The 23,126-nt window shown below is 57.3% G+C and overlaps 8 protein-coding genes and 1 non-coding gene across 10 annotated transcripts; 5 read left to right on the forward strand and 4 right to left on the reverse strand.

Moving 5' to 3' along the window:
- Positions 1 to 464: 464 nt before the first annotated feature.
- Positions 465 to 3,259, forward strand: ACRALDRAFT_1079577 (uncharacterized protein; the record flags this gene model as incomplete). Its single annotated transcript, XM_071018918.1, has 4 exons — positions 465 to 546; positions 620 to 650; positions 746 to 1,062; positions 1,132 to 3,259. 4 exons carry the CDS (start codon positions 465 to 467, stop codon positions 2,916 to 2,918), a joined length of 2,217 nt encoding a protein of 738 aa, XP_070876316.1. The 3' UTR covers positions 2,919 to 3,259.
- A 1,396-nt stretch (positions 3,260 to 4,655) lies between these two features.
- On the forward strand, positions 4,656 to 8,692 carry ACRALDRAFT_2051273 (uncharacterized protein; the record flags this gene model as incomplete). Of its 2 annotated transcripts, XM_071021603.1 has the most annotated exons (6): positions 4,656 to 6,839; positions 6,887 to 6,916; positions 7,217 to 7,419; positions 7,501 to 7,667; positions 7,750 to 8,229; positions 8,311 to 8,692. In XM_071021603.1, the coding sequence occupies 6 exons, from the start codon at positions 4,656 to 4,658 to the stop codon at positions 8,412 to 8,414; spliced, it is 3,168 nt and encodes a 1,055-aa protein (XP_070876318.1). The 2 variants fall into 2 exon arrangements, with proteins under 2 accessions (XP_070876318.1, XP_070876317.1); XM_071021602.1 differs by lacking the exons at positions 6,887 to 6,916; positions 7,217 to 7,419; positions 7,501 to 7,667; positions 7,750 to 8,229; positions 8,311 to 8,692 and having other exon boundaries at positions 4,656 to 6,863.
- Positions 8,693 to 9,254: 562 nt separating this feature from the next.
- On the forward strand, positions 9,255 to 10,624 carry ACRALDRAFT_1067920 (uncharacterized protein; the record flags this gene model as incomplete). Its single annotated transcript, XM_071017500.1, has 3 exons — positions 9,255 to 9,287; positions 9,437 to 10,476; positions 10,540 to 10,624. 3 exons carry the CDS (start codon positions 9,255 to 9,257, stop codon positions 10,622 to 10,624), a joined length of 1,158 nt encoding a protein of 385 aa, XP_070876319.1.
- Positions 10,625 to 11,587: 963 nt separating this feature from the next.
- On the reverse strand, positions 11,588 to 11,659 carry ACRALDRAFT_t111. The gene has a single exon. It is a non-coding gene; the product is annotated as a tRNA-Glu (tRNA).
- On the reverse strand, positions 11,645 to 12,606 carry ACRALDRAFT_2051275 (uncharacterized protein; the record flags this gene model as incomplete). Its single annotated transcript, XM_071021604.1, has 3 exons — positions 11,645 to 11,842; positions 11,894 to 12,066; positions 12,141 to 12,606. 3 exons carry the CDS (start codon positions 12,604 to 12,606, stop codon positions 11,645 to 11,647), a joined length of 837 nt encoding a protein of 278 aa, XP_070876320.1.
- A 344-nt stretch (positions 12,607 to 12,950) lies between these two features.
- ACRALDRAFT_1060710 (uncharacterized protein) lies at positions 12,951 to 14,019 on the reverse strand. Its single transcript, XM_071016287.1, has one exon. The coding sequence runs from the start codon at positions 13,489 to 13,491 to the stop codon at positions 13,231 to 13,233; it is 261 nt and encodes an 86-aa protein (XP_070876321.1). The 5' UTR covers positions 13,492 to 14,019; the 3' UTR covers positions 12,951 to 13,230.
- A 2,033-nt stretch (positions 14,020 to 16,052) lies between these two features.
- ACRALDRAFT_2025126 (uncharacterized protein) lies at positions 16,053 to 17,649 on the forward strand (the record flags this gene model as incomplete). The annotated part of the gene is made up of 2 exons (XM_071020290.1): positions 16,053 to 16,351; positions 16,428 to 17,649. The coding sequence occupies 2 exons, from the start codon at positions 16,053 to 16,055 to the stop codon at positions 17,647 to 17,649; spliced, it is 1,521 nt and encodes a 506-aa protein (XP_070876322.1).
- Positions 17,650 to 18,239: 590 nt separating this feature from the next.
- Positions 18,240 to 19,565, forward strand: ACRALDRAFT_1067922 (uncharacterized protein; the record flags this gene model as incomplete). Its single annotated transcript, XM_071017501.1, has 3 exons — positions 18,240 to 18,332; positions 18,406 to 18,895; positions 18,946 to 19,565. The coding sequence occupies 3 exons, from the start codon at positions 18,240 to 18,242 to the stop codon at positions 19,563 to 19,565; spliced, it is 1,203 nt and encodes a 400-aa protein (XP_070876323.1).
- ACRALDRAFT_1060712 (uncharacterized protein) lies at positions 19,279 to 22,636 on the reverse strand. The gene has a single exon (XM_071016288.1). The coding sequence runs from the start codon at positions 22,453 to 22,455 to the stop codon at positions 19,894 to 19,896; it is 2,562 nt and encodes an 853-aa protein (XP_070876324.1). The 5' UTR covers positions 22,456 to 22,636; the 3' UTR covers positions 19,279 to 19,893.
- Positions 22,637 to 23,126: the final 490 nt, after the last annotated feature.

Genomic DNA, 23,126 nt, shown 5'->3' on the forward strand with positions numbered 1-23,126 from the left:
ATCACCACCTTAGCCAGGCGAAGTACAATATACGCCTACCCACCGCTCCCTTTCGACCTCGACATTCTTTCCACTTCCCCCCGATCTTTTTGTTGCCCTCGAGAACTGGAGGATCAACGAAGTCTTCTATCTATCGTCTTATTCACCGACCAGCTTGCCAATTGGTGTTCGTCCATGCGTTGAACCAACGACGTTACATTTCTCTCCGAATCCACGGCAGTCCTCAGCCAGTTGACGCCCCCTTCACCTTCCGCTCAGCCCAAAGACAACGTTTTACGCCAGTCCAACGCTACTACCGCCGAGCCGCCGATACCACAGCGAGAAAGAGGTCCTCGACCTTCCGAGTCTCCTAGACGACATCGTTCAGGTCTTTCCACGCTCGTTTTACCACAAAGCAAACGCGTCACGTCCTTTTTCCTCGTTAAATTTATACACACACCGGCCTGCGTACCAAGGCCGCGATCATGGGCGACAGGGACAGGAATCATGACGAGGAAAACGAGGCACTGGACCCAGAGGTCCTCTACACGAGGGAGTATTGCATCGGTAGGGCAACAGGGCGACAGGAGGCGAATAGGCTGATTTGCGTGGCTTGGATCGGCTGACGGGAACATCACAGGCGGGGGAAGCTTTGGTAAAGTCTACAAAGGGTGTGTTCGTTCCCCGTTTCCGTCGCCCCAGTCGTCCCGTCCTACGTCGGCTGCTAATCTGACACCCATTTCCCCTCTTTCCTCCTCGACTACAGCGTGGATAAACGTACCGGTCAGGCTGTCGCCATCAAGATTATCGATATTGAAAGCGCCGAAGACGAGGTCGAGGATATTATCCAGGAAATCGCCATTCTTTCCGAGCTGCAATCCCCCTACGTTACAAAGTACTATGGTTCTTACGCCAAGGGTGCCGAGCTGTGGATCGTCATGGAGTTTTGTTCCGGGGGGAGCTGCGCCGACCTCATGAAGCCGGGCAAGATTGGGGAGGACTATATCGCCATCATCCTGCGCGAGCTGCTTCTCGGCCTCGAATACCTTCATTCGGACAAGAAGCTGCACCGGGATGTCAAGGGTAAGTGACAAAATGTGCTAGCAGAGAGAAGGGGAACGGGCAGCTCGGTCATGCTGACATGTATTGCAGCCGCCAATGTCCTCCTCAGCTCGGGCGGCCTCGTCAAGCTGGCCGATTTCGGCGTCTCGGGCCAGCTCTCCGCCACCATGACCAAGAAGAACACCTTTGTCGGCACCCCCTTCTGGATGGCCCCCGAGGTCATCAAGCAGTCCGGCTACGACCACAAGGCCGACATTTGGTCCCTTGGCATCACCGCCCTCGAACTCGCCAACGGCGAACCCCCGTACGCCGATATCCACCCCATGAAGGTCCTCTTCCTCATCCCCAAGAACCCGCCGCCCCGCCTCGACGGCAACTACACCAAGGCCTTCAAGGAGTTTGTCGAGCTTTGCCTGCAGCGTGACCCCAAGGAACGCCCGTCGGCGAAGGACCTGCTGAAGCACACGTTCATCCGCCGCGCCAAGAAGACGAGCTATCTGACCGAGCTCATCGAACGCCACAACCGCTGGGCTGCCAACCACAAGGGCGACGAAGAAGAGAACCTGAACCCTGTCGAGGAGGAGTATCATGCTCGGGAGCCCGTCGACGAGGACATGTGGGACTTTGGCACCGTGCGCATGGTCGGCGAGCGCGGCGGCGTGGTGCACCGCCCCGGACTGAACACCATGGACGACGCCGCCACCAACGCGCGGGCCAGGCCTCTCGAGCCGGAGGCTGCTGCTGCTGACTGGGGTGGGAGGGAGCGGGAGCGGCCGCGGGACGGCAGCCCGACCAAGATGGCGCGCGATCGCGACTTTGCGCTGTCGGCCGCCGCCGTGGCAGCCGACACTCTAAAGGCGAACAGCAGCTCTGGCACTTCGAGGCAGGCGTCTCCTCAGCGGAAGCAGCTACCCACCATTATCACGCCGCAATCACCGACCAGGGTGCCCTTACCCGCGTCCCCCGCGAAGCACCAGCACCAGCACCAGCAGCGGGGTCTCGAAACCCCAAGACCCGCTGCCAAAGCCATGCCTCCCGTTCCCATCACCCGGTCCCCGGATTACGATCGAGAGCTGCAGGCCCAGCTGCAACGAGATATCGGTCTGCTCAACCTCAGCCAGGCCATCCAAAGGGCGGATGAGCTCGATGATCAGGCCACGCCGAAGCCACCGCCACACCAACACCCGCTGCCTCAATATCCGCAACAACAACACCACCAGCCGCAACAACAACTGGCGTCCCGGCCCAGTTCCAAGATGGGTCCCATCACCCTCCCGGAGATTCCCCCCTATCGCGGCGGGGGCCCAACCGGCCAGCCACCCCCGCAGATGCAACCCCTGAGCAGACTAGCCGAGGGGACCTGCGCGTCATCCTCGTCATCGTCCTTGTCCACATCCACGACCGCATCCACGACAGCATCCACGACAGCATCCTCTGCCGCGACCCCTTCCGCCACGGGCCCCCCAACCAAACCGCCCGCCTTCACCTCCAAAGCCCAGCCGCCCGAAATCACCAACCCCACCTCTTTCCCGCCCCCGGCGCCGGCCAACCCCAACGGCGATCTGGACGCCCTCAACGACGTCCTCTTCCCCGCGCTCGAAGAGGCCCTCAAGCGGCGCCAGATCCGGCTGCAGCAGGTGTACCGCCCGCAGGTGGCGCCGGGCCAGGTCACGCCGCGGCAGCAGCGCGCCGAGGCGGCGCACGAGAAGCTGCGCAAGCTGGTGTACAAGCTCGCGCACGTGTGCAAGGAGATTGACCACTATGACAAGGCGGAGCCGGTGGGCATGGGCCGCGACGTCGGGACCTTTCTCGAGGGATTGCTGGAGGAGATACTGGTCAGGGTGGAGCCGCTGGATGAGGAGGAGATGGCGGCGTGAGGGTCGTTTTTTTAGCTCAGTTCTTTTCATCTCATCATTTCAGTGGGAGGGACGGAGGCGAAGCATTATGATTCACGATGTGATGACGGAGAGGGTTCATAACGTAATGCGGTATGGTCTGGAGGGAACTCGTCGATTGATTGTCTGCTCCAGGCGCTGCGTTTTTACCTGAAGTTGCGGATAGAGCCGAGCCAGAGACGGAGATGCTAGATAGGGGCATGGTTGTTTGCATTATACCCATCCTTTACGGTACGGTCGGGAGAACTGATTTCGTTTTGCTTGTCTCTTATTTCATGCCTTTTATCCTTCAATGTCCAAACCCTCAGAATCGTCAGCTCGGCCTCAACATCGCATTCAGAGGCTAAGAGTTCTGACAGCTCAACCTCGGCACGCCAGGGGAGGTTGGAGGAATTTCTATACGGCCCGAATCAAGTCCAATGCAAGCAAAGCAAGGTCGAGCTGTGTCATGAGAAGAGGTGGAGGAATGGAGTAAAGGAAAACAAGGATAGATGGTGATGATGCTTGCCTCTAGACTTTAGCATAGTGGTTACCTGGCGTCAGCATGGCCCTCTCCTGTTCTTCTCACGGCTGTCCCCTTGCCCCTGTCAAGAGACCTATGTGTCGCCCAGGTACTCCAGTGAAAAATGTTTAGGGTGATCTTGCTGATGTCGAGACTTGGTTTTGGGGGGAGCTGGTGTTTAGGTATGCCGGCGAAGCGATACGTACTTTCCGAGTCACGGAGTTGCGTACCTAGGTACCTAAGGTAGCGGTGGTCAATGGCCAATCCTCTTTTAGCCCTTTACGGAGTACCTAGGTAGGTAGAGGGCACATCAAAGTACGAAGTACTCTAGTGTAGGTATATGAGTACACAATCAGGCGCATACTTCCATCTACGAAGTAGTGTATCATCTGGCTTGCCTACTTGGAAACATACGTAACCCGGCCAAGTTGCTACGCCCTCGCAGTAACATATCATGGTTAGTTCTAATATTGATCGGCATATAATATGGGATCACGTCAGATTTATCTCCTGCCTATCGAACTCGTCTGGAAGATCGACGGACTCGTGGTTAAGGCACCAGACGTCATGGTGAACAGTAAAGGTACTCCCGCGTACAGAGTACTTCGTACGCTACTTACCCCGCAATCCCCACCTGTCAAGCGGGCGTGGCGTCCCGCCTACGCCACAACACAAGCCCGCCGTTACCCCACTTATTTTCTCGTCACCGGTCACAGATGGACAACCTCTTCTCTTCCTCTGCCGCACCTCCTCCTCCATGCCGTCCATCATTATGCATGGTGCCCAGCTCCCGGCACATCATGGGGAGGGCCGATGCGGCAGTTGTCGGAAGCGTTCCCGATTTCAGCGACTACTTTGTCTCGAAAACCTCATTGGCTTACGATGCCCGATTTACTGCCGGACGTACTTGGTTCTACAGTGTATTTATCGCCCTCTATCACGTCTCTATGAGATGCACGGATTGGTGGAGGCCAAGGGTAGAATGATACCCCGAGTGGCATGGTCGTCGCTGTGACATCTGCCGACTGCACACCGTCCACCTTTGAAGGTGAGGGGCTGGGGATTTCTGCAGAAGAGAAGATCATAGGCTTGTGCGATGGACATGGAGACTATTTATATCTCCTGTCGAGGCTGCCTGTCTCGACGCCTGGGCATCTTGTTGACATAACCGACGTCTCCGTATCACGATCCACCATCGGCTCCATCTCCCAGCCAAGATGCATCCCGTCATACGCCCGGCTTGGGCAGCGTTGTTAGGCGGTCTCTTTCTCGCTTTGCAATGCGTCGATGCCTTCAGCACCACAAACTCCACTGGCAGCGATTGGTGGAGGGAGCCCTTTGGCATGTTTCAGACCAATCTACGCGAGATCGATGCCGATATGGACGTCGACCAGGTCGCCGACTTTATCCAGCAACACGGTGCCACGGCCTGGCTCACCAGCGTCGGCGGCATCCTCGCTAATTACCCCACCGAGCTCGACTTTCAGATCGTCAACCCCCTCATCAACGACCGCCCCAGCGGCGACCTGATCCAGGACACCCTCGACGCCGCCCGTGCGCGCGGCATCCGCCTCCTGGGCAGGATGGACTTTTCCAAGGTCCAGCGCGCCGTCGCCGAAGCCCACCCGGAGTGGCTCTACGTGTCGCCCAACAACACCTGGCAGACCCACACCAACGACCTGGTCTCCGTCTGCCCCTCGGGCGACTGGTACCAGGAGCGCATCTTCGACATCATGGGCGAGGTCATGTCGCGCTACGACCTCGACGGCTTCTTCATCAACTGGGCCGGCTACAACGAAAACGACTACTACCGCGTCTACCACGGCGTGTGCCACTGCGAGAGCTGCCGCCGCCGCTGGGCCGACTACTCCGGCGGCAAGGACCTGCCCGACGGACCCTGGAACGGCACCCTGTACGACGAGTGGAAGGTCTTTAGCAACGGCGTCATCGACCAGTGGACCGCCCGCGTGCGCGACGCCATCGCCGACCGCCTGCCGCGGGCCGGCCTCATCCTGGGCGAGAGCGCCGACATTATGTTCTACGAGGCCAACAACGCCGTCGACCGCGACATATGGCACCACGCCACCTCCGAGACGGCGAGCAAGTTCATCTCGTTCCGCCCGGACGTGCCCGTCCTCGTCAACTCGGCCTCCTTCCTCGACCACGCCTACCGCATCACCTCGGAGGAGCCCGAGCACTACGCCCAGTTCCACCTGCAGGCCATCTCCCGCGGCGCCAACCCTTCGACCTACATCCTTGGCGTTCCCGGCAGGATCCCCTGGGACGGCATGGAATTGGCGGGGGACGTCATGCGTTTCCACAACCGCCACCGCGACACTTATGTTGGCCTGCGGCCCGTGGCCAAGACGGCCCTCATCCTGCCCGAGAGCCGTCAGATGGAGGATGCGCAGTACGACGAGTCGATGTCCGAGTTTAAAGGTCTGTACAAGGCGCTGCAGGAGCTACACGTCCCCTTTGACGTCCTGGCGCAGCGATATATACTTGGAACGGCCGAGAATGGCGGGCTGCGACGGTACGAGACCATTATTGTGCCCAATATGGGCCGCATTGCCGATCAAGACGCCCGTATTTTGGACCAGTGGGTTGAGGGAGGAGGCACCCTTGTCGTTACGGGAGCTATTGGCGTAGAGGGAGAAGGTGAAGGTGAAGGGGAAAACGGCAGCGACGGCGAAAACGGAGACAAAAGACGAAAACGAAGAAACAGCAACACCAGAGGGAAGCCTCAGCTCAGATCCCTCCCCGTGGCGAGCCAGACCAACTTCACCACCGAGTTCCAGGACCTCTGGTCGTTGTACATGGCCCCCGAGCAAAACGAAACGGAAAACCACCGCTACCAAGGCCCCATCATCCCACTGCTCCACACGTACGGCCAGTATGAGTGGAAAGCCGGGGCGCAGGGCCTGTGGAAGAAACTCGACTTCGCCCCCTTCGCGCCGCCCGAGTACATCTACGGCAACGTGCAGGTCGACGAGCGCGCGGCCGGCTTCGCGCCCTTTGGCGACGGAAGCGCCGTGCTCTTCACTTTCCCCGTCGGCCGGGGCTACCGCGAGACGGGGCTGAGTTGTTTCCGGGCATTCTTCCGCGTCGTCCTCGACGAGGTGGCGGGGGGTGAGAAGCGGGGACCGTTTACGTTTGACCTCTCGTCGCAGGTCGAGGTTACTGTCAACCGGAACCGGGAGGGCCAGACTGTCGTTCACTTGATTAACTTGTCGGGGATTCGGTATCAGAACTTTGGTGAGCGGTTGCCGATCCCCGGTAGCTCTATCAGGCTTTCTGAGACGGCGAGGGGAGGCGTCAAGGCTCGCACCCTGGTGACGGGGTTGGAGTTGGCGGTTGAGGAGGATGGGACGATTCGGGTTCCTGGGTTTGAGCTGTTCGAGGTTGTTGTTATTGAGGGGCTCTGAGTTCCACTGCGTGTTATTCACAGTTCACCTATGTTGTGAAAGACCTTGATATGGTATGTTGCGCGCCTTCCTTCATGCACTGCTACACAGTTGCCTAATCACCTCTTTCCTAACACAGAGCGCTGGCCCTGGGTCTTGACCCTAAGGATTCTTGATATCTAGTTGTTTACCTCCTACCTCTTCCATATCCTCTTCCTCTTTTTTCTGCCAACATGATAGTCGTTGAAGACTCCCACCTCTGAAGACTTTACCACACGTTGTCAACTCACTACATCAACACCATGACACGCGTGGGCTGCCTGATCACAGGCATTTTCATGATGTTTCATTTGCTCCTCGCCTCCATTCCCCAGACTCACGCGTCGAGCCCAGGGCCTGGGGGAAACACAACGACGAACACCTCTCTCGCCACAGACGAGCTTGCGGTCCACCCTCACCTGGAGCGCCGTCAACCGACTCCCTTGGACAAGTACATCCAATGCGGTAAACACGCCCCCGGAGTCGTCTTCTATGGCGAGATTCCTTCGCAGCAGTGGTATTTCGTCTACCCGATTGAGTGAGTTATATTCGGAGTCTGCCTGTAACCTACAGACTGGAAAAGGTAGAGAAAACTCCGTTGAAGACTGACGGTCCACAGTATCCAGGTCAGAAGGGTTTGCCGGGGCCAGAGCCTCTCGGCCGATTTCGAAGGCGAATACCAAGTCCCCGACATGGTTTTCATGACCTACCAGTGGAAGTCGATGGGCGATCGATGCCACAATACATGCGAAGAGGTTTTTGAGGCCTTGTTGACAGCACCCAAGTGTAAGCCCCTATTTTTCCTTTTTTTTCTCTTTTTTTTTTCTCTCTCTCTTTCAAACACGGGCTAACAAGTCGATATTCGTAGGCCTCCACGAAGACCACTGGGTCGACGCCAGACGCGCAATCAAGCTCCCCAACTGCGGCAGAGCTACGTACCGGGTCACGCCGTCGTTGACGGGGATATTCCAGCCACCCCCGCACAAGCATCTGGACGGCCGGTTCGAGTGCACTGGGGCGGAACCGGCCTGGCAGGCCAACGAATATCTCCTCAAGGAATTCTGCCGCTACGCCGTTCCCGCGATCAAGCCGCAGGGCCTGGACTTCTTTGCGCTCCAGAAAAAGAGGTACGGGTACTGGATGTCCCACGACGACCATGTCATGTACCGAGTGAGAGACGGCGAGGAGGCCCAGAGCTACCGGGGTTCCGTGCACGTGGTCGTCATGCCCGACCTCGACGCTTGCCCGGGGGACCGCGAGGTCCGCTTGGATAATGCGGTGAAGCTGCTCGACGAGCTTACCGTGAAGGAGTGCGAGAGGTATATGGGCAGCCTGCGACATCAGGGGTGTACGTGCCGTTTCCTCCCTTGTCTTGCCCTCGAATGGAGTCCGCTCTCTTGCGTGGGATATTGACTGACAAGGTGTCTAGGCTTTGATGACAGTAACGTGCCGGGTCGTTTGAGCGCCAGGTTTTTCAGCCGCAACTGTCTACGCTGGGGCTTCATTCCGGCTGCGGACCGGCTGGGTCCCTGAGGCTGTGGTTCGAGTACGAATATATACTTCGTATGTTGGTGATACTGAAGCTGGTATAGTTCGCAGTACCAGCTCTTCACCTTGGCTAGTTCGACACCATCTCCATCAATGGCTAGAATGAAGCCACACCGAGGAACTGGTCTGCATTGGGCGTAGTCTGTGAAGTTGACGAGCCTGTGATGTCACATGATCATGATGTCATGGCTAGGAGGTTGTATGGATACAACACAAGTATCTCAATATCTCAACAAAGTCGGAAATACAAAATAAATTGTAAGAAAAAGAACCTGAAAAGGAATGCAGTCTATCAGGACAACAATTAGGTATAAGTTCTACAAGAACAATTGAGGACATTACTTTCAATATCGGGAAAACGACCCCAATTGACGATACCACCTCGAATACATGTGATAACCCCACTTATGCCCCACTCATTCCCCACTCATTCCCCACTTATCTAAGTAATCCGTCAGGCTAATCTCCTTCCGTCCGATCGGGCAAACCTCGGACTCGGTGAATGTTAAAAGCGAGCAGGATAGCGTCGGAAGTCGGCTTAGAGGGTCGCAACACCGAGCCCCAAGAGACCACATTAGCCAATGACGGCATCGAGATACTGTTAGTGGCTACTTCCGCGTCGTGCGGCATTTGGCAGCCGTTTGACTCGTTCCACTAACTCTTGGATCCAACCTGATTTTCTTTTTTTCTACCTCACTCTGGCTGGTCGTCTTTACACCTCGAACATCAATTCCCGACTACCTACTCAGTACTTTCGACAGAAATACCGACCTCTGCTGTTGTAGTCGTTCCTTACCTTTACCAATCCGAATCCCCACCGTCACAATGTTGTCTCGAGGCACCGCAAGGACTGCGCAGGTACGTTGTCTGTCCATTGGGCTACGAATCCCTGGAGTGAAATCAGAATTTGAGGGAAGAGGTTGGAGATAGAGGAGAGGAAAACAAACGATCTTACAAGAGCCACGACTCTTCACAACATTCACCACTTAGAATACTGACACTCCCAGCTCCTGCGCTCTTCCGCTGCCGCCGCTGCCCAGCAGCCCATCCTCCCCGGCGCCCGGGCGTCGTACGCGACGGTCGAGTCGGACCTGTTCAAGCCCACAAAGTTCGGCAGCAAGTACACGGTGACGCTGATCCCCGGCGACGGCATCGGCGCCGAGGTGGCCGAGAGCGTCAAGACGGTGTTCAAGGCCGACAACGTGCCCATCGAGTGGGAGCAGGTCGACGTGTCCGGCGTCGACGCCTCGTCGGAGCGCACCGAGCAGCTCTTCCGCGAGTCGGTGGCGTCGCTGCGCCGCAACAAGCTCGGCCTCAAGGGCATCCTGCACACCCCCATCTCCCGGTCGGGCCACCAGTCGTTCAACGTGGCCATGCGCCAGGAGCTGGACATTTACGCCTCCATCAGCCTCATCAAGAACATCCCCGGCTACCAGACCCGCCACAGCGGCGTCGACCTGGCCATCATCCGCGAGAACACCGAGGGCGAGTACTCGGGCCTCGAGCACCAGTCGGTCCCCGGCGTCGTCGAGTCGCTCAAGATTATCACCCGCGCCAAGTCGGAGCGCATCGCCAAGTTTGCCTTTAACTTTGCCCTGGCCAACCAGCGCAAGAAGATCACCTGCATCCACAAGGCCAACATCATGAAGCTCGCCGACGGCCTCTTCCGCACCACCTTCCATCAGACCGCCAAGGAGTACCCCACCCTCGAGGTCAGCGACATGATTGTCGACAACGCCGCCATGCAGGCCGTCGCCAAGCCCCAGCAGTTTGACGTCATGGTCATGCCCAACCTCTACGGCGGCATCCTGTCCAACATTGGCGCCGCCCTCGTCGGCGGTGCCGGCATCGTCCCCGGCTGCAACATGGGCCGCGACGTCGCCGTCTTTGAGCCGGGCTGCCGTCACGTCGGCCTCGACATCCAGGGCAAGGACCAGGCGAACCCGACCGCCCTCCTCCTTTCGGGATCCATGCTCCTCCGCCACCTTGGTCTCGACGAGCATGCCAACCGCATTTCCCAGGCCGTCTATGGCGTCATTGCCGATGGGTGAGTTTTTCTCCTCTCTTTTCGGTTCCTCCTCCACCTGAACGCATGCTGACCCCCTCACAGCAAGACCCGCACTCGCGACATGGGCGGCGATGCCACCACCCACCAGTTCACCAGGGCCATCCTCGACAGGATGGAGACCCTATAAGCGACAAACGAGCAATCGACTACCAAAGACGATCGACCGAGCCGTTTGAATATCTATCCATCCTACATCCTAACTCAGCTTCATTCCATACATTGGTACCCGTCGGCGGTTAGGCTCTCTCTTTTATTTTTCCTTGTCTTTTTTTTTCTTCCTCCCAATAAACAAGGGGTGAGGAAACGGGTCCTCACGACGAACAACGACGATGATGACGAGCGGCAAATCGAAGCGGAAGAAACCAATTTGCTGCTACCACACGGCTCGTTGGATAAAACGATTTCGGCTACTCAGCTGCCTTACATTAAAGATGGAAACAGGCAACTCATAGATGGGTGGACCATGCAGCGAGCTGGCCGCGAGTCGTGGGTCGAAGACGAGTATATGGGATGGAGATTGTAGTTGTACGGGCTGTGATTTCCATTTGTCCATCTGTACGTAGCATAGGAGTCATGCAGTGCATCAATGAAAATGTTTGTCGTTTCATAGCCTTTGTTGTGTTCCATCATCTCAGGTATGTTGTGCATCTCTTTATACTTGCATTGATCGGAACCACGTCGTTGCTAGTCGGGACCAACTTGTGAGTAGAGCCAGCACTTGTCTGGTGCAGTCAGGTAATGGAATGGCATGGAGTCTTGACAAGTCGTAGCAAAAAAAGATGAATTCCCTTGATACTCTATGAAGGGGATAAAGGGGGTAAAAAAAAGAGGCTAAATAGCAAAAACATACAACACCGGGTATTCGCTGGTCGTCACCGACCCAACTACTAATCCGGCCCTCACTGGCTTATCTATGGGAGAGCGGACGGGATCCCGAGCTTTCCAGTGGGTATGGTCGTATGTACTGGGACTCTGTGGAGAGTGCCCTTATAAAGGCAGGTACAAGCTGATACAAATAAAGGAGATAAGGGGATACAGCTCTCCTTGGCGGCAAAAGAGAGCGAGAGCAAAAAGATACATATCAACAGACTTCCCACACCGAGAATCGAACTCGGGGCTGCGGAATGAGAATCCGCAATGTTAGCCACTACACCATATGGGACTGCTCATCGTTGGTTAGGTACTGAGTGGAAAAGACGGAAAGAAGAAGGGGCGGAAGATGGAAGTAGTCGAGGTACTGGAAGGAAGGCCCGTGGGGAGGTGTGGAAGGTGTGGAAGGTGTGGAAGGAGCGAGGGACATGGTCGGGGGGAGCAACTTCCGAGTTGTGCGTCCCCGGAGCATGACCTTGTACCCAGGTACTCGTACAGGTCTTGGTGACTAAACGCTCTTACTGACCATCATCTTGACCATCATCTGCGCCCGTCCCACGACCTCCCCGAGTCTCGTCCGGGTCGGGTCCTTCTCGTTGGGTGTCACCAACTCAGCCGGACCATCAGGTGTCCGAACCCAGATTTCCTCATACCCAGTCGGCTCGAACCCGAGCTTCAGGAAACATCGTCTCCCTTGGTCTGTAGCCGTCAGAGCTGACAGTTTCGTCGCCGTCAGTACCCTGCCTTAACCACGCCAGGAAACCAATCCTCACCTGAGAGACCCTCGATTGCCACACCCTGGGTGTTCAAGGTCTCGACAATCTCCTTGATGACGTGCTGCGTAAATCCAGGAACTCTGGGGCCTGCAACAGCATCCCGATACACCTCGACGTGGAAGATGTGAAGACCCATTCTTCTTTCTGAATCATCTGGGGTCCATAGGTCCCTGCTCGCTGTGACGAAAGTTTCCTTGAGTTTCCCCGTGAGAAGTGCATTCCAGCTAGTGATGCGCAACGGCAGAGCAATGACTGCGCCGAGTACGGCCTCCTCTCCGCTTATAGGGTTGGGGTCCCCATATATGGCAAACGAAAAGCTATCTCCAGCGGCGTCTACCCAGTCTTGTAGGCGGTCGAAGGGCAGGGGAGCCGGGTACATGTCTTGATCGGAAGAGTAAATCTCGTGGAGCACGGCTGGTGTGATGGGACCTCGTTTGTACGAGGTCCAGTCCGTGCCGTTCATGGTTCGGGGTGCGATGGGGCTGCGTGGAGAAGCCTGACGGTTGACGTGACGTTGTAATAAGGGCGAAGATCAGTGAAGATCTTGCAAAATAGAATTGTGGAGATTGAATGTTCTGTAGCGTCGGTGGTGGATTGTGGGACAGCAAACGGCTCATTCGCCTTGTTAGGTTAGCATGCCGACGATGGTGCCCCGAAGTGGCAGACGTCGCTTCGATGACAGGTCATTGGGACGTCAGTATAAGGAAAGCTCAATGGCAGTCAAGAGACGGAAATCATCAATGTGTTGATGAAAATAAGGGGGCATCAGGGGCATCACTCAATATAATCTGTAGCTCAAAGGACAACTGACAAAGCCATAGGTGCATGGTATTGACTGAAAATCAGTAGAAAATAATATGTACCACGAAGAACCCCTAACCCCTATTCCCCCACGTTACCGACCCGCCCACTCGAGAGACCACCTTTGCTAGCCATCCCAAACGTTCCAACTAGAGAATTGAGTCCTTGGTGAGCCGCCTCCGCAGTCCATCTCACTCATGGACGTCCGTCGATTGAAGGAGAGAGAAGAAAGTCGTGCTCTTGCTTGCTTTTTGTCTTGTTTCTTTTTTCGTCGCTTGTGCTCGCTTTAGTTCTGGCTGACGGTCTCGCAGTAGAGCTGGATGCACACGCCGCCGGGGGGAGTGCAGATGCCGCAGCTGGAGTTGCAGCAGACCTGGCCCTTATCGCAGACGGTAGGGCCGCACCTCTCGCCGGGGACGAGGGAGGCGCTGGCCTGGGTGAAGGTGGGGTTGGTCAGGGTCTGGATCTTGCTGGCCTGGTCGGCGGGCAGGGCGGCGACGCCGAGGGCCATGGCGGCGATGAGGGCGAGCTGGCGGATGGCAACCATTTTGATTGTTGGGATGTGGTAGAAAGTGGGAGGAGTTTTGAGGATGTGGTTTGTTTGGCTTGTCTGGTTTGTCTGGGGTGATGAGTCCTGGTTTCTTTCTCCTGTCGAGGGAGGCGGGCGGCCGGGTCTTTTATAATCGAGATCAGAAGCACCCTTGACGGTAAAAATCGGGGGTGACAAAAGTTTAGACGTCTGTACAGTTCAACGATGTAAGACGAGTTACGACGCTCCGTCCCCGAAATAGTTAACGCGTCGTTCCCAAGTCGATATTATCCACCTCGGCCCGCGTGGTTCTCCCCCACTACCTGCAGTGGGTGAGAACTCAGTTATGACCGTCCTATCGTAGGTTTGCCGGACATGCCAAGCGGACCCGGCGGTCGGGAGAATGTGCGCCTAGAACGCGACGCTACAGTGCAGAACCAAGACATCAAAGAGCAGCTGGCAGAATTACCGATTCCGGCCATGGTTATGCAGTAAGCCTGGCGTCAAATTGTCCCGAGTGTCCGGGGAGCCAAAGGGATGTAACTGAGTAGGGTCGCAGGAAGGGTCGGTACAGCGTCCGCTTGGGATCTTGTGGTAGGTTCCTCCTGTTTTCCTTGGGGAGACGGGAAGTCGATTGGGATGCTGATCGGCTGGTAAATCCGGGGTAAGCGGCTCCGCGAGGTCCGACGTGGCTCCATCATGGGCTAATCATCGTCACAGCCAAGACCCTTTTTCATTGTTCAACGGTCGTCATCTGCCGCGGTGGCGACGGTTGAGGCGTTCAACCGTTGTGTTCCAAGTTAATTAAAACCATTGGCCTCCTTTTTCCCCCTCCGAAAACGGCATCGGATGGTCGTCGCCGTCCACCTAGCCGCTTGGCGAACCTCGTATATGCGTACGGAGGACATCGGGGCCAATTGGCCAGTGAACGCCAGTGGAAACAATGTTTGGAGCTGTGATGTGATCTACATTGCCGCCCTTCGGCTAGAGTTGGTAGCAAAATACCTACCAATGAAGCCCCGGATACGTCCAGGGAAGCAAGGTCCAGGGTGAGCTGGGCCGTTGCGAGTCGGATAACCCCGTGAGTACAGTGTATTCCAACCCCGCTCATACATTTGAGACGACTGGGTCATGTCCTTGGCTCCGGAATGTGGGAGAATGGCACACGTGCAGAGTGACAAATGAGCCGGGGCCGCTAGCCTCGCGAGTCTTGCTGAATTGGTTCACGCATTTGTACGACAGACCTGGATGTTGACCATGGGCGGGAGTTGAGAACTGAAGTCACCAGGGGTCGCGTCGCCTTTCGCACGTGTATTCGGAAGACAAGAAAATAAGTACAGAAAGAACCGGGTTAGAAAGCAGTGTTTCTCGACACGTTGCGAAATCGGAGCACGTTGTGACGCGGCTGGAGAATATGCGTTTTGTTGCTCGGGGTTCGGAGTCCGGACAACTGCCCCTGTGCCGTAACCCCTGCAGATGGTAACACGTTTTTATCCTCCTCCCATCCACCCCCTCCTCTTTTCTTTTTTCTTCGTTTTCTTTCTTAATTCTTCTTATTTTGTCATCCATTATTTTCTCTTCCGAGCAGGCTGCATCTTACAGTCAATAGAGGCCACGCTCGGAGGCGTTCCTCCATCTGGGTTCCGATGCCCAGACATCATGGCATGGCCTAGACTTTAAGCGCCCTAGTGCTTCATAATGCAAGCAATATCATTGGCAGTCTCTGAACAAACACAAATGAACACCAGCCCCATTTTCGGCAGAAACAGTGGATCCGTCGGAGTGGAATAAATCATTCGGCCGAGCCCCCACGCAGACCGAGCCCCCGGCAGATGCCCCACACTGGGACCGGGTCGACCCTGGAGGTTTCCTCGGAAGCCGGGGCAGTCAAGACGGCGTGGAGGTCCCCCGAAGCTTGACCACTCCGGTTTTGCGGGGTTATAGATGGTCCGGTGAGCAGCCGCACTCCGGAACGGAGATGGTTCCACTTGCCGAAACGCCGTCTCCATGTGGAGACACGGGAATACACGGGAATTCGCGGCTGTACGAGTCAGTTGGAAGGTGTGACGTAATAATCCGGGGTAGGTGAAGGGAGGCGAGGAATAAGTGAAGGCTACAGAGTATTCAGCTGCTTTCCCCCGCAGTCGTTGGTTAAATCCCCGCATCGACGATCGGGTACCGGTAGGCACCGGCACGAGGGAATGAGACGGGAATATATATCAGACCGCTAAGCCGGGGTAAGGACGAGCGTATCGCGTGAGAGGGACGACATCATGATGGTTGGCATCTGGGGAAGGGAACCTTCTTTTGCGGGGGAACCCCATCTGACTGCTTGCGGGATTGAATATCGGGAGCTAGAATAGAGCTGCGACTCTATTCCAATGCGATTCGGTTAGAAAGATCGGGAGATTTGCGACCTGGTGGCGGATCAATGACCTGGAATGGTGTTGTTCATACTATCTCCGTGTCTCAGTCTCAGAAGTAAATAGATATTAAAACCTGAACTCCCGCTCCCTGTTCCATTCAACAACTTGTTGAGGAACTCATCGTTCTTCTCCACTCCACTCACTCACATCACCATGGTCTTCGCACAATACCTGTTATCCCCCTGGGCACTGCTTGCTGCCGTAGTCCTGTACTACGCCTGGCCCTACTTCGTCACATACCGCCACATCCGGGACATTCCCGGCCCGCTCACAGCGCGGCTCTCAAACTGGTGGCTTCTCTCTACTGCCAGGCGCGGGAAACGCTACGAGATAGTGGACGAGGCCCACAAGAAATATGGTCCTGTCATGCGCATCCAGCCCAACCACGTCAGTATCAACGACGACGAGGCTATTCAGGCCATCTATGGCCATGGCAACGGGTTCCTGAAAGCGTAAGTCCATAAACCATTGTACACGTACACTCCCTGATAAATGCCCTGAGATTGACTTTGTCGTCCCCTTCCCCAGTGAATACTACGACGCCTTCGTCTCCATCCAGCGCGGCCTCTTCAACACCCGCTCGCGCCAGGACCACTCCCGCAAGCGCAAGATGGTGTCGCACACCTTCAGCAAGTCGGTCGGCCAGTTCGAGCCCTACATGCACTCGAACCTCCAACTCTTCGTCCAGCGCTGGGACGCCATGCTGTCCTCCTCCGCCACCGCACGGGTCGACTGCCTCGACTGGTTCAACTTTATCGCCTTCGACATCATCGGCGACCTCGCCTTCGGCGCCCCCTTCGGCATGCTCCGCGCCGGCGCCGACGTGGCCGAGATCCGTCGCTCGTCCACCGACCCCGAAGCCCCGCCCGAGTACGCCCCCGCGGTCGAGATCCTCAACCGCCGCGGCGAGGTATCCGCCACCCTGGGCTGTCTCCCCGCCCTCCAGCCCTTTGCCGCCTGGTTACCCGACCCGTTCTTCCACAAGGGCGTCACCGCCGTGCGCGACCTCGCCGGCATCGCCGTCGCCCGCGTGCGTCGTCGGCTGGAGCAGGGCGAAGGGGAACGCAAGGAGGACCTCCTTGCTCGCCTGATGGAGGGCCGTGACGAAAAGGGCCAGCCGCTGGGCCGTGACGAGCTTACCGCCGAAGCCCTGACCCAGCTCATCGCCGGCTCCGATACCACCTCCAACTCGTCCTGCGCGCTGCTGTACCACGCCGTGCGCACCCCGGGCGTCATCGAGAAGTTGCGCGAGGAGCTCGACGCTGCTGTCCCCACCGACGTGCCCGTTCCCAATTTCGAGCAGATCAAGGACTTGCCCTACCTACAAGCCGTCATCAACGAGGCGCTGCGCCACCACTCCACCTCTGGCATCGGCCTACCTCGCGTGGTGCCGCCGCAGTCCGGCGGCGTCGAGATTAAGGGCCATTACTTCCCGCCGGGCACGACCCTCAGCGTGCCGACGTACAGCATCCACCACTCGCGCGAGATTTGGGGGCCCGACGCCGACGAGTTTCGCCCGGAACGGTGGGAGAAGGTTACGGATCGGCAGAAGAACGCTTTTATCCCTTTTAGCTACGGACCCCGCGCTTGCATCGGCCGCAACGTTGCTGATATGGAGCTGAAGCTCATCGTGGCCACCTGGGTGAGGCGGTACGATGTCGTTCTGAGGCAGGACGAGCTGCTCACCAGCGAAGGGTTCCTGAGGAAGCCGCTGGGACTGGACATTGAGTTTAAGAGGAGGGAGGTTTGATAGCCAGTTTCTGTTAAGGGAGAAAGAGGTAGGGTGGAAAAGAAGAAATATGTTGATCCGAAATGGGAGTAAAATGATGACAAGTCAAAGTACAAACTCAAAAGTAAATGTCACGTGATCTCGGCTGGCCAAATACGAGCTGTCACGAGCCGAGCGCCGAACGTGGTTTTATAATCAGGTCGTGTCTTCATTACGAGAGAGACCCTACGACACGAAGTACTTATCTTATCGCATTGTCAAGTACCTTCCCGCAAAATAAAGCCTATAGTGACTTGAAGAGATTCACAGCTGAAGTACCTGTCGGTAGCCCGGTGATTCTCACGAGTCGACTTTTCATCTTCCTATCAACCCTCGACTTTCGGTCCAAACCGAACCATTGTGTCCACTTCCGACGTCATGCTTCCTACCTTTTAGACCCCGGGAGCCAGTCGATGCGTTAGCCTCGACCGAAGATGCAATAACTCTTTAGAAAAAGAAAGAAAGAAACCACCTTGTCGACAACATCTCTCATCAGCACCATGTCTAGAACATTGAGCTACTCACTTCGCTCTAGTCGCCGATAAGTGCTAGCTCATAATCCGACAAACGACATGGAAACTCCAAATCCTCGCAAGAACTCGGCCCGCCGATCTCATCGGAAGGTTCGGACAGGTTGCAAGACGTGTAAGCTTCGAAAGATCAAGGTCAGTGGGCCGCAACCCTTTCTCCTCTCCTCTCACTTCTTCTTATTCTCCGTCGCCTGCTAACAACTTCCAGTGCGACGAAACCAAGCCGCATTGCCTCAACTGCCTCCGCTACGGAGCAAAATGCGACATCGCCGAGGGCCTTCCCGCCTCCGCCCCGTCCGCCGCCGCATCACCCGCCCGGGACCCCCCTTTCTCCTTCAACTCGCCCCCTTCCGGCCCCCCGTCCCTGAACATGCTCGACCTCGAGCTCATCTACCACTGGAGCACCGCCACCAGCCGCACCATCACCGAGGACCCTTCCATACAGGAGTTCTGGCGCTCCAATGCCGTCCGCCTCGCCCTCCGCCGCGACCACGTCATGCGCGGCATCCTCGCCCTCTCCGCCCTCCACCTGGCCCAGCTGTGTCCCTCCCGCGAAGCAGACTTCCTCCACCGATCCGTCCATCACCACGAGCACGCCGCTCGCCGCGCCATGACCCTGATGCCTCTCGTCGAGTCGACCCACGACCAAGAGCTCGCCGATAGCCTCTTTCTTTTTTCTGTCCTTACCATGTATTATGGTGAGCTCCCCCCTTTCCGTCTCTCATCTCCCTCATACTAACACCCCCAGCCATCGCCAACTCCGAAGACCCCAGCGGCCCCATCCTCCTCGTCGGCTCAGGCGACGCCGCCCCCGACTGGATGGTCCTCTTCAAAGGCATCAGCCACCTCGCCGCCATCTCCAAAGCCCTCCGCGACCCCCACAACATCCTCTACCCCTACATCAACAACGCCCGCACCCGCCTCGAGGCCCGCCAGTCCCCGGCGCCGCACCCCTACCTCGACCTCCTCCGCGCCCGCCTCGCCGCCACCCCGCTCGACCCGGCCCTGCGCGCCATCTACGACCACACCGTCGACCAGCTCTACAAGCAGTTCAGCGCCTTCTACCTGCCCCCCGACCCGGCCTCCGGCCCGCCCAACCCGGACATCCTCGACATCTTCATCTGGGTCTCCGCCGTCTCCGACGACTTTATGCCCTTGCTCCGCGCCACCCCGTCCCAGGAGACCCTCGCCATCTTCAGCTACTTCTGCATGCTGCCCAAGCGCCTGCCGCGCCAGTGGTGGCTGAATCGCTGGGCCGATAGCCTCAAGATTCGCACCTACGAGCTCCTCGACACCGAACACCGCACTTGGGTCATTGAGCCTACCACTTGGTCCGAGGCCGCTGCTCCTGCCGTCCCCTACTCGTGAAGACGACCGTTGGAAACAGCCACGCCATGAGGACCTATATGAAAAGGATAAAGAAGACAGAAGCCAAACAGTGTCACTTCATTATTAGACCATGTCGTTCTTCCCTGTAAGTCAGCATGGAAACAGTTGCATCAGACACGGCCTTCGGCGTAATGATATAATTACAGTCTATTGCAGTCGTCCCGGACTGAGGGCCCGACTCCTATCTATAGTGCCTATCCATGGGCCTCTTACCAATGCCATCCAAACGCCTTGCGCTAATAAAATCCCGTAAAACGCCATCGCCAAAGCCATTTACCGACACCGTTACCACATGGTCCTCTCCCAATCAAGCCCGTCCGAAGAACTTCTTGGCCCCCGTCCTCTTGATCGGCGAGGCACCATGAGCATCAACACCGTCTCCTCCATACGGACCATACCCATTCGCTTGGCCAGCATGCATTGTATCATGCAAAGGGGGTGCTGCCGCGTCCTCTTGCCTCAACTTCTCCGGGCGGGGAGGAGGGGGCGGTGCGTGATGCGGTATCGAAGGCGTGGGAGTAGTTGCGGGCTTGTATGGAACTTCGCTGGCCGGTGTCCAGTCCGTCGTCCCCGGTACCGTCGCCGAGGGCTTCCGCTCTATTGCCGGGGCCGCGGGCCTCAATCCCGCAGTTTTTGGTTCCGCCGGTCTTGATTCTCTGAGTTTCGGCTCCATCGTCTTAGGTTCCGTTGTTGGAGTCGCTGTCGCCCCCGTCATCGACCTTCTCGTGGTTCTGGCGGTCGCCGGCGTCGTCGGCGCGTCCTCGTCCGACGTCTCGCCGCCAAGAGCGTCGTCTTCCACGTACCTGAGCTCCTTGCGCATGGCGAGGGAAGCGCAAATGTCGCGCGCCGCCTCGATGGCCTCCTTTTGGTTCTTCAGGGCCAGCCTCCGCTCGCGCGTCTCCTTGTTCTCGGCCGCGATGGCCTCGACCGTCTCGTTCGCCAGAGCCATGATGGCGACCGAGTTGAAGATGCTGTACATGCCCTGCAGTAGGTGGCGTTCCACCACCTGGGTGATGGTGTTGCGGATGAATGTCTTGGCCGCGAGCTCGTAAAAGATGAGCATCTTCTCCAGCACCTCCTCGGCCTCGGAGTATGTGGCGCCGTCCTTGGTGGCTTCGGTGTGCCACGCACGAAGGCGTTCCTCGTATTCCGGATCGTACGGCTGGATCTCCAGGTGCATGTCCTGGGTGAGGCGCTCGAGTTCCTCCTGGGCGCTCGCCATGAGGGCCCTCACCTGCGGGTCGAGGAAGTGAGTGCGGAGCGGCTCGCGCATGCGCTGCGGCCAGGCAAAATCGATGACTTCAGCCAGAAACTCGTTGCACACGACGCCCAGATTGTCCTTGTGCTCCTGGGCGAGTCTCGGCCAGTTCTCCGAGTAGCTCTGGAACAGCATGTATACGGCGCGGGGTTTGGGGTCCATGGGGAATTCGGAACCGCGGATCTGGCGCAGCAGTAGCTCGACCTCGTGCGCGACGAAATTCTGCTTGCCTCCGTCGCCCGTCGGCAGGTTTAGGGTGCTGGTGGAGGCGCGCGGGTCGGTGGACGACGAGAAGCCAAATTTGCGACCGTTCTGACGAATGCGGTGGGAGAACTTTTCGTTCTCCTCGATGGCGCGGGCTCGGAGGTTCTGGGCGGGCGTGCCACGAGGGTCGGCGGTGGCGCGGAAGAAGTTCTTGCCGGGGGGGTTCTTGTAGAAACCATAGACGGCGGGGATGACGAGCTCCTTGGAGGCCGAAGACAGCTCGACGAGCTCGACACGCATCTCGTCGACCGTGTCCTTTCCCGTGCCCATGGATTTGAGCTCGGCGTCGCACTCGTCGAGGGCCTTTTGGATCTGCTTTCGCAGCGTCTTGACGTGTCGGCCGATGTGGCGCTGGAGCTGGACGCTGAGCGTCTGCTTCAGGGCAACGGCACCGCACATGGACTCGGGGAGAGCCCGCCACTTGCCACGACCGAAGAACTCCTCCTCTCGCTGCCTGCGTTCGCGAGCCGACGGCCAGGGCTCGCCGTGATCACGGGGCCCCGGATTCAGCAGGACGTACCAACCGAGCTTAAAAAAGTTTGATTTATCTCGGTTCTGGACGAGATCGATAAACTTGTCTTCCAATCCGATGGATTCACAAAGATCAGGTTTCGTCAAGACGCCGATGGTGCGGGAACCAGAAGGGTCAAAGTGGCGAGCCTTGCCGAGAATCGGGGCCTGGACGTAGTCGGTATTGCCTCCAACCACGGCGAGGATGATGGTACGCGAGCTCTTCATGTAGCGGTCGCAGAGAGCCTCAATCGTCTGAATGTCGTCCAGTGATTGGTCGTTGTTCGCATTCTTCACCAGCCCGGGCAGGTCAACGAGGGTTAGCAGCGGCATGTCCGGACCACGCTTCTCGACAACCAGGATATCGCGGGCCGCGAAGCGACCAGGGATGTTCTTGGGGGCGATCAATTCGGAGGCCGTCCGCATGAGGGCATCAAAAGACATGCCGACGTCAACAGCACCGCCGAACTGCTTCAGGCGTTCCTGCTCGCGGAGATCACGATGCTTGTCGGGAATGATGGTCACCTTCAAGGACGACTCGTTGGATCTCCGGAGCCGGATCTCGGTGGCAAATCGGGTGCAGGCGCCGGCATCGCGGGGGAAAGGAGTACCGGTGATGGCTTCGAGGACCGAACTCTTGCCGGCAGACTGGTCTCCGACGACGACGATCTGAGGCAGCTTCACATTATCGAGTTGGGCAAATTGAAGCTTGTCGATGAGCTCGAGCAGGCCCCTCTGCTCGTTGGCCATATCGGCCGAGCCGAGAGCCGAGTCGAGATTTTGGGATACCATATCTGAGTTGTTGTTGGAATAGTCGGTGATGAAGATTGAACCCATGGGCTCAAGAGCCGACTCTCTCCTGGGGTGTCGTAAAAGTGGGAGGGGGGAGTGAAGAGGATCAGACAGGAGAAGGGTTTAGATATGAAAAGGCAGGAGGTATGGGCTTATAAAGGACAGGGAAAGAAGGAAAGAACAATCGCTGCCTAGTCACAAGGGTCGAGTCGTCGCAAGGGGCGTCGTCATCAGCTCTCTCGTAACGTCTCAGCCACATCAACCGGCCTATGGCCACAAGGGTACTTTTATCCAAGCAATCATTGGTTATCGCCACCGAATTCTGCAGCTTGTACCCGGTGACGTCGATATGGTGGCTGGGCAGCAATGATGTAGATGCGCCACTTGTACACTAGTACGGAAGGCGGCACAGCCACGATATCGGATTAGATCCGGGGCACGCAGTCCGTTCCAGGCACCAGGTAGGGAGGGAGCCTAGGGCGATAAGATGGAGCCGCGTGGCCTCTATCTATCTAAAGGGTAGAACGAACTGCGGGTGTTTACCAGCGTCAAGAACCTACAAGTCACGTCTGGAATGACAAGCGAATGGGGAACAGTACCTTAGGTACTAAATTACGGTGACAAGGAGGGAGCCAAGCTAAGGTATGGGTGACTAAGCGACTCGTGGCGATGGTATTGTGGCTGTGCAACGGCATATGACAAGGCCTAGTGAATAA

Source organism: Sodiomyces alcalophilus, assembly GCF_042370955.1.
Source record: "Sodiomyces alcalophilus JCM 7366 unplaced genomic scaffold ACRALscaffold_2, whole genome shotgun sequence".
Lineage (NCBI taxonomy): Eukaryota > Fungi > Ascomycota > Sordariomycetes > Glomerellales > Plectosphaerellaceae > Sodiomyces > Sodiomyces alcalophilus.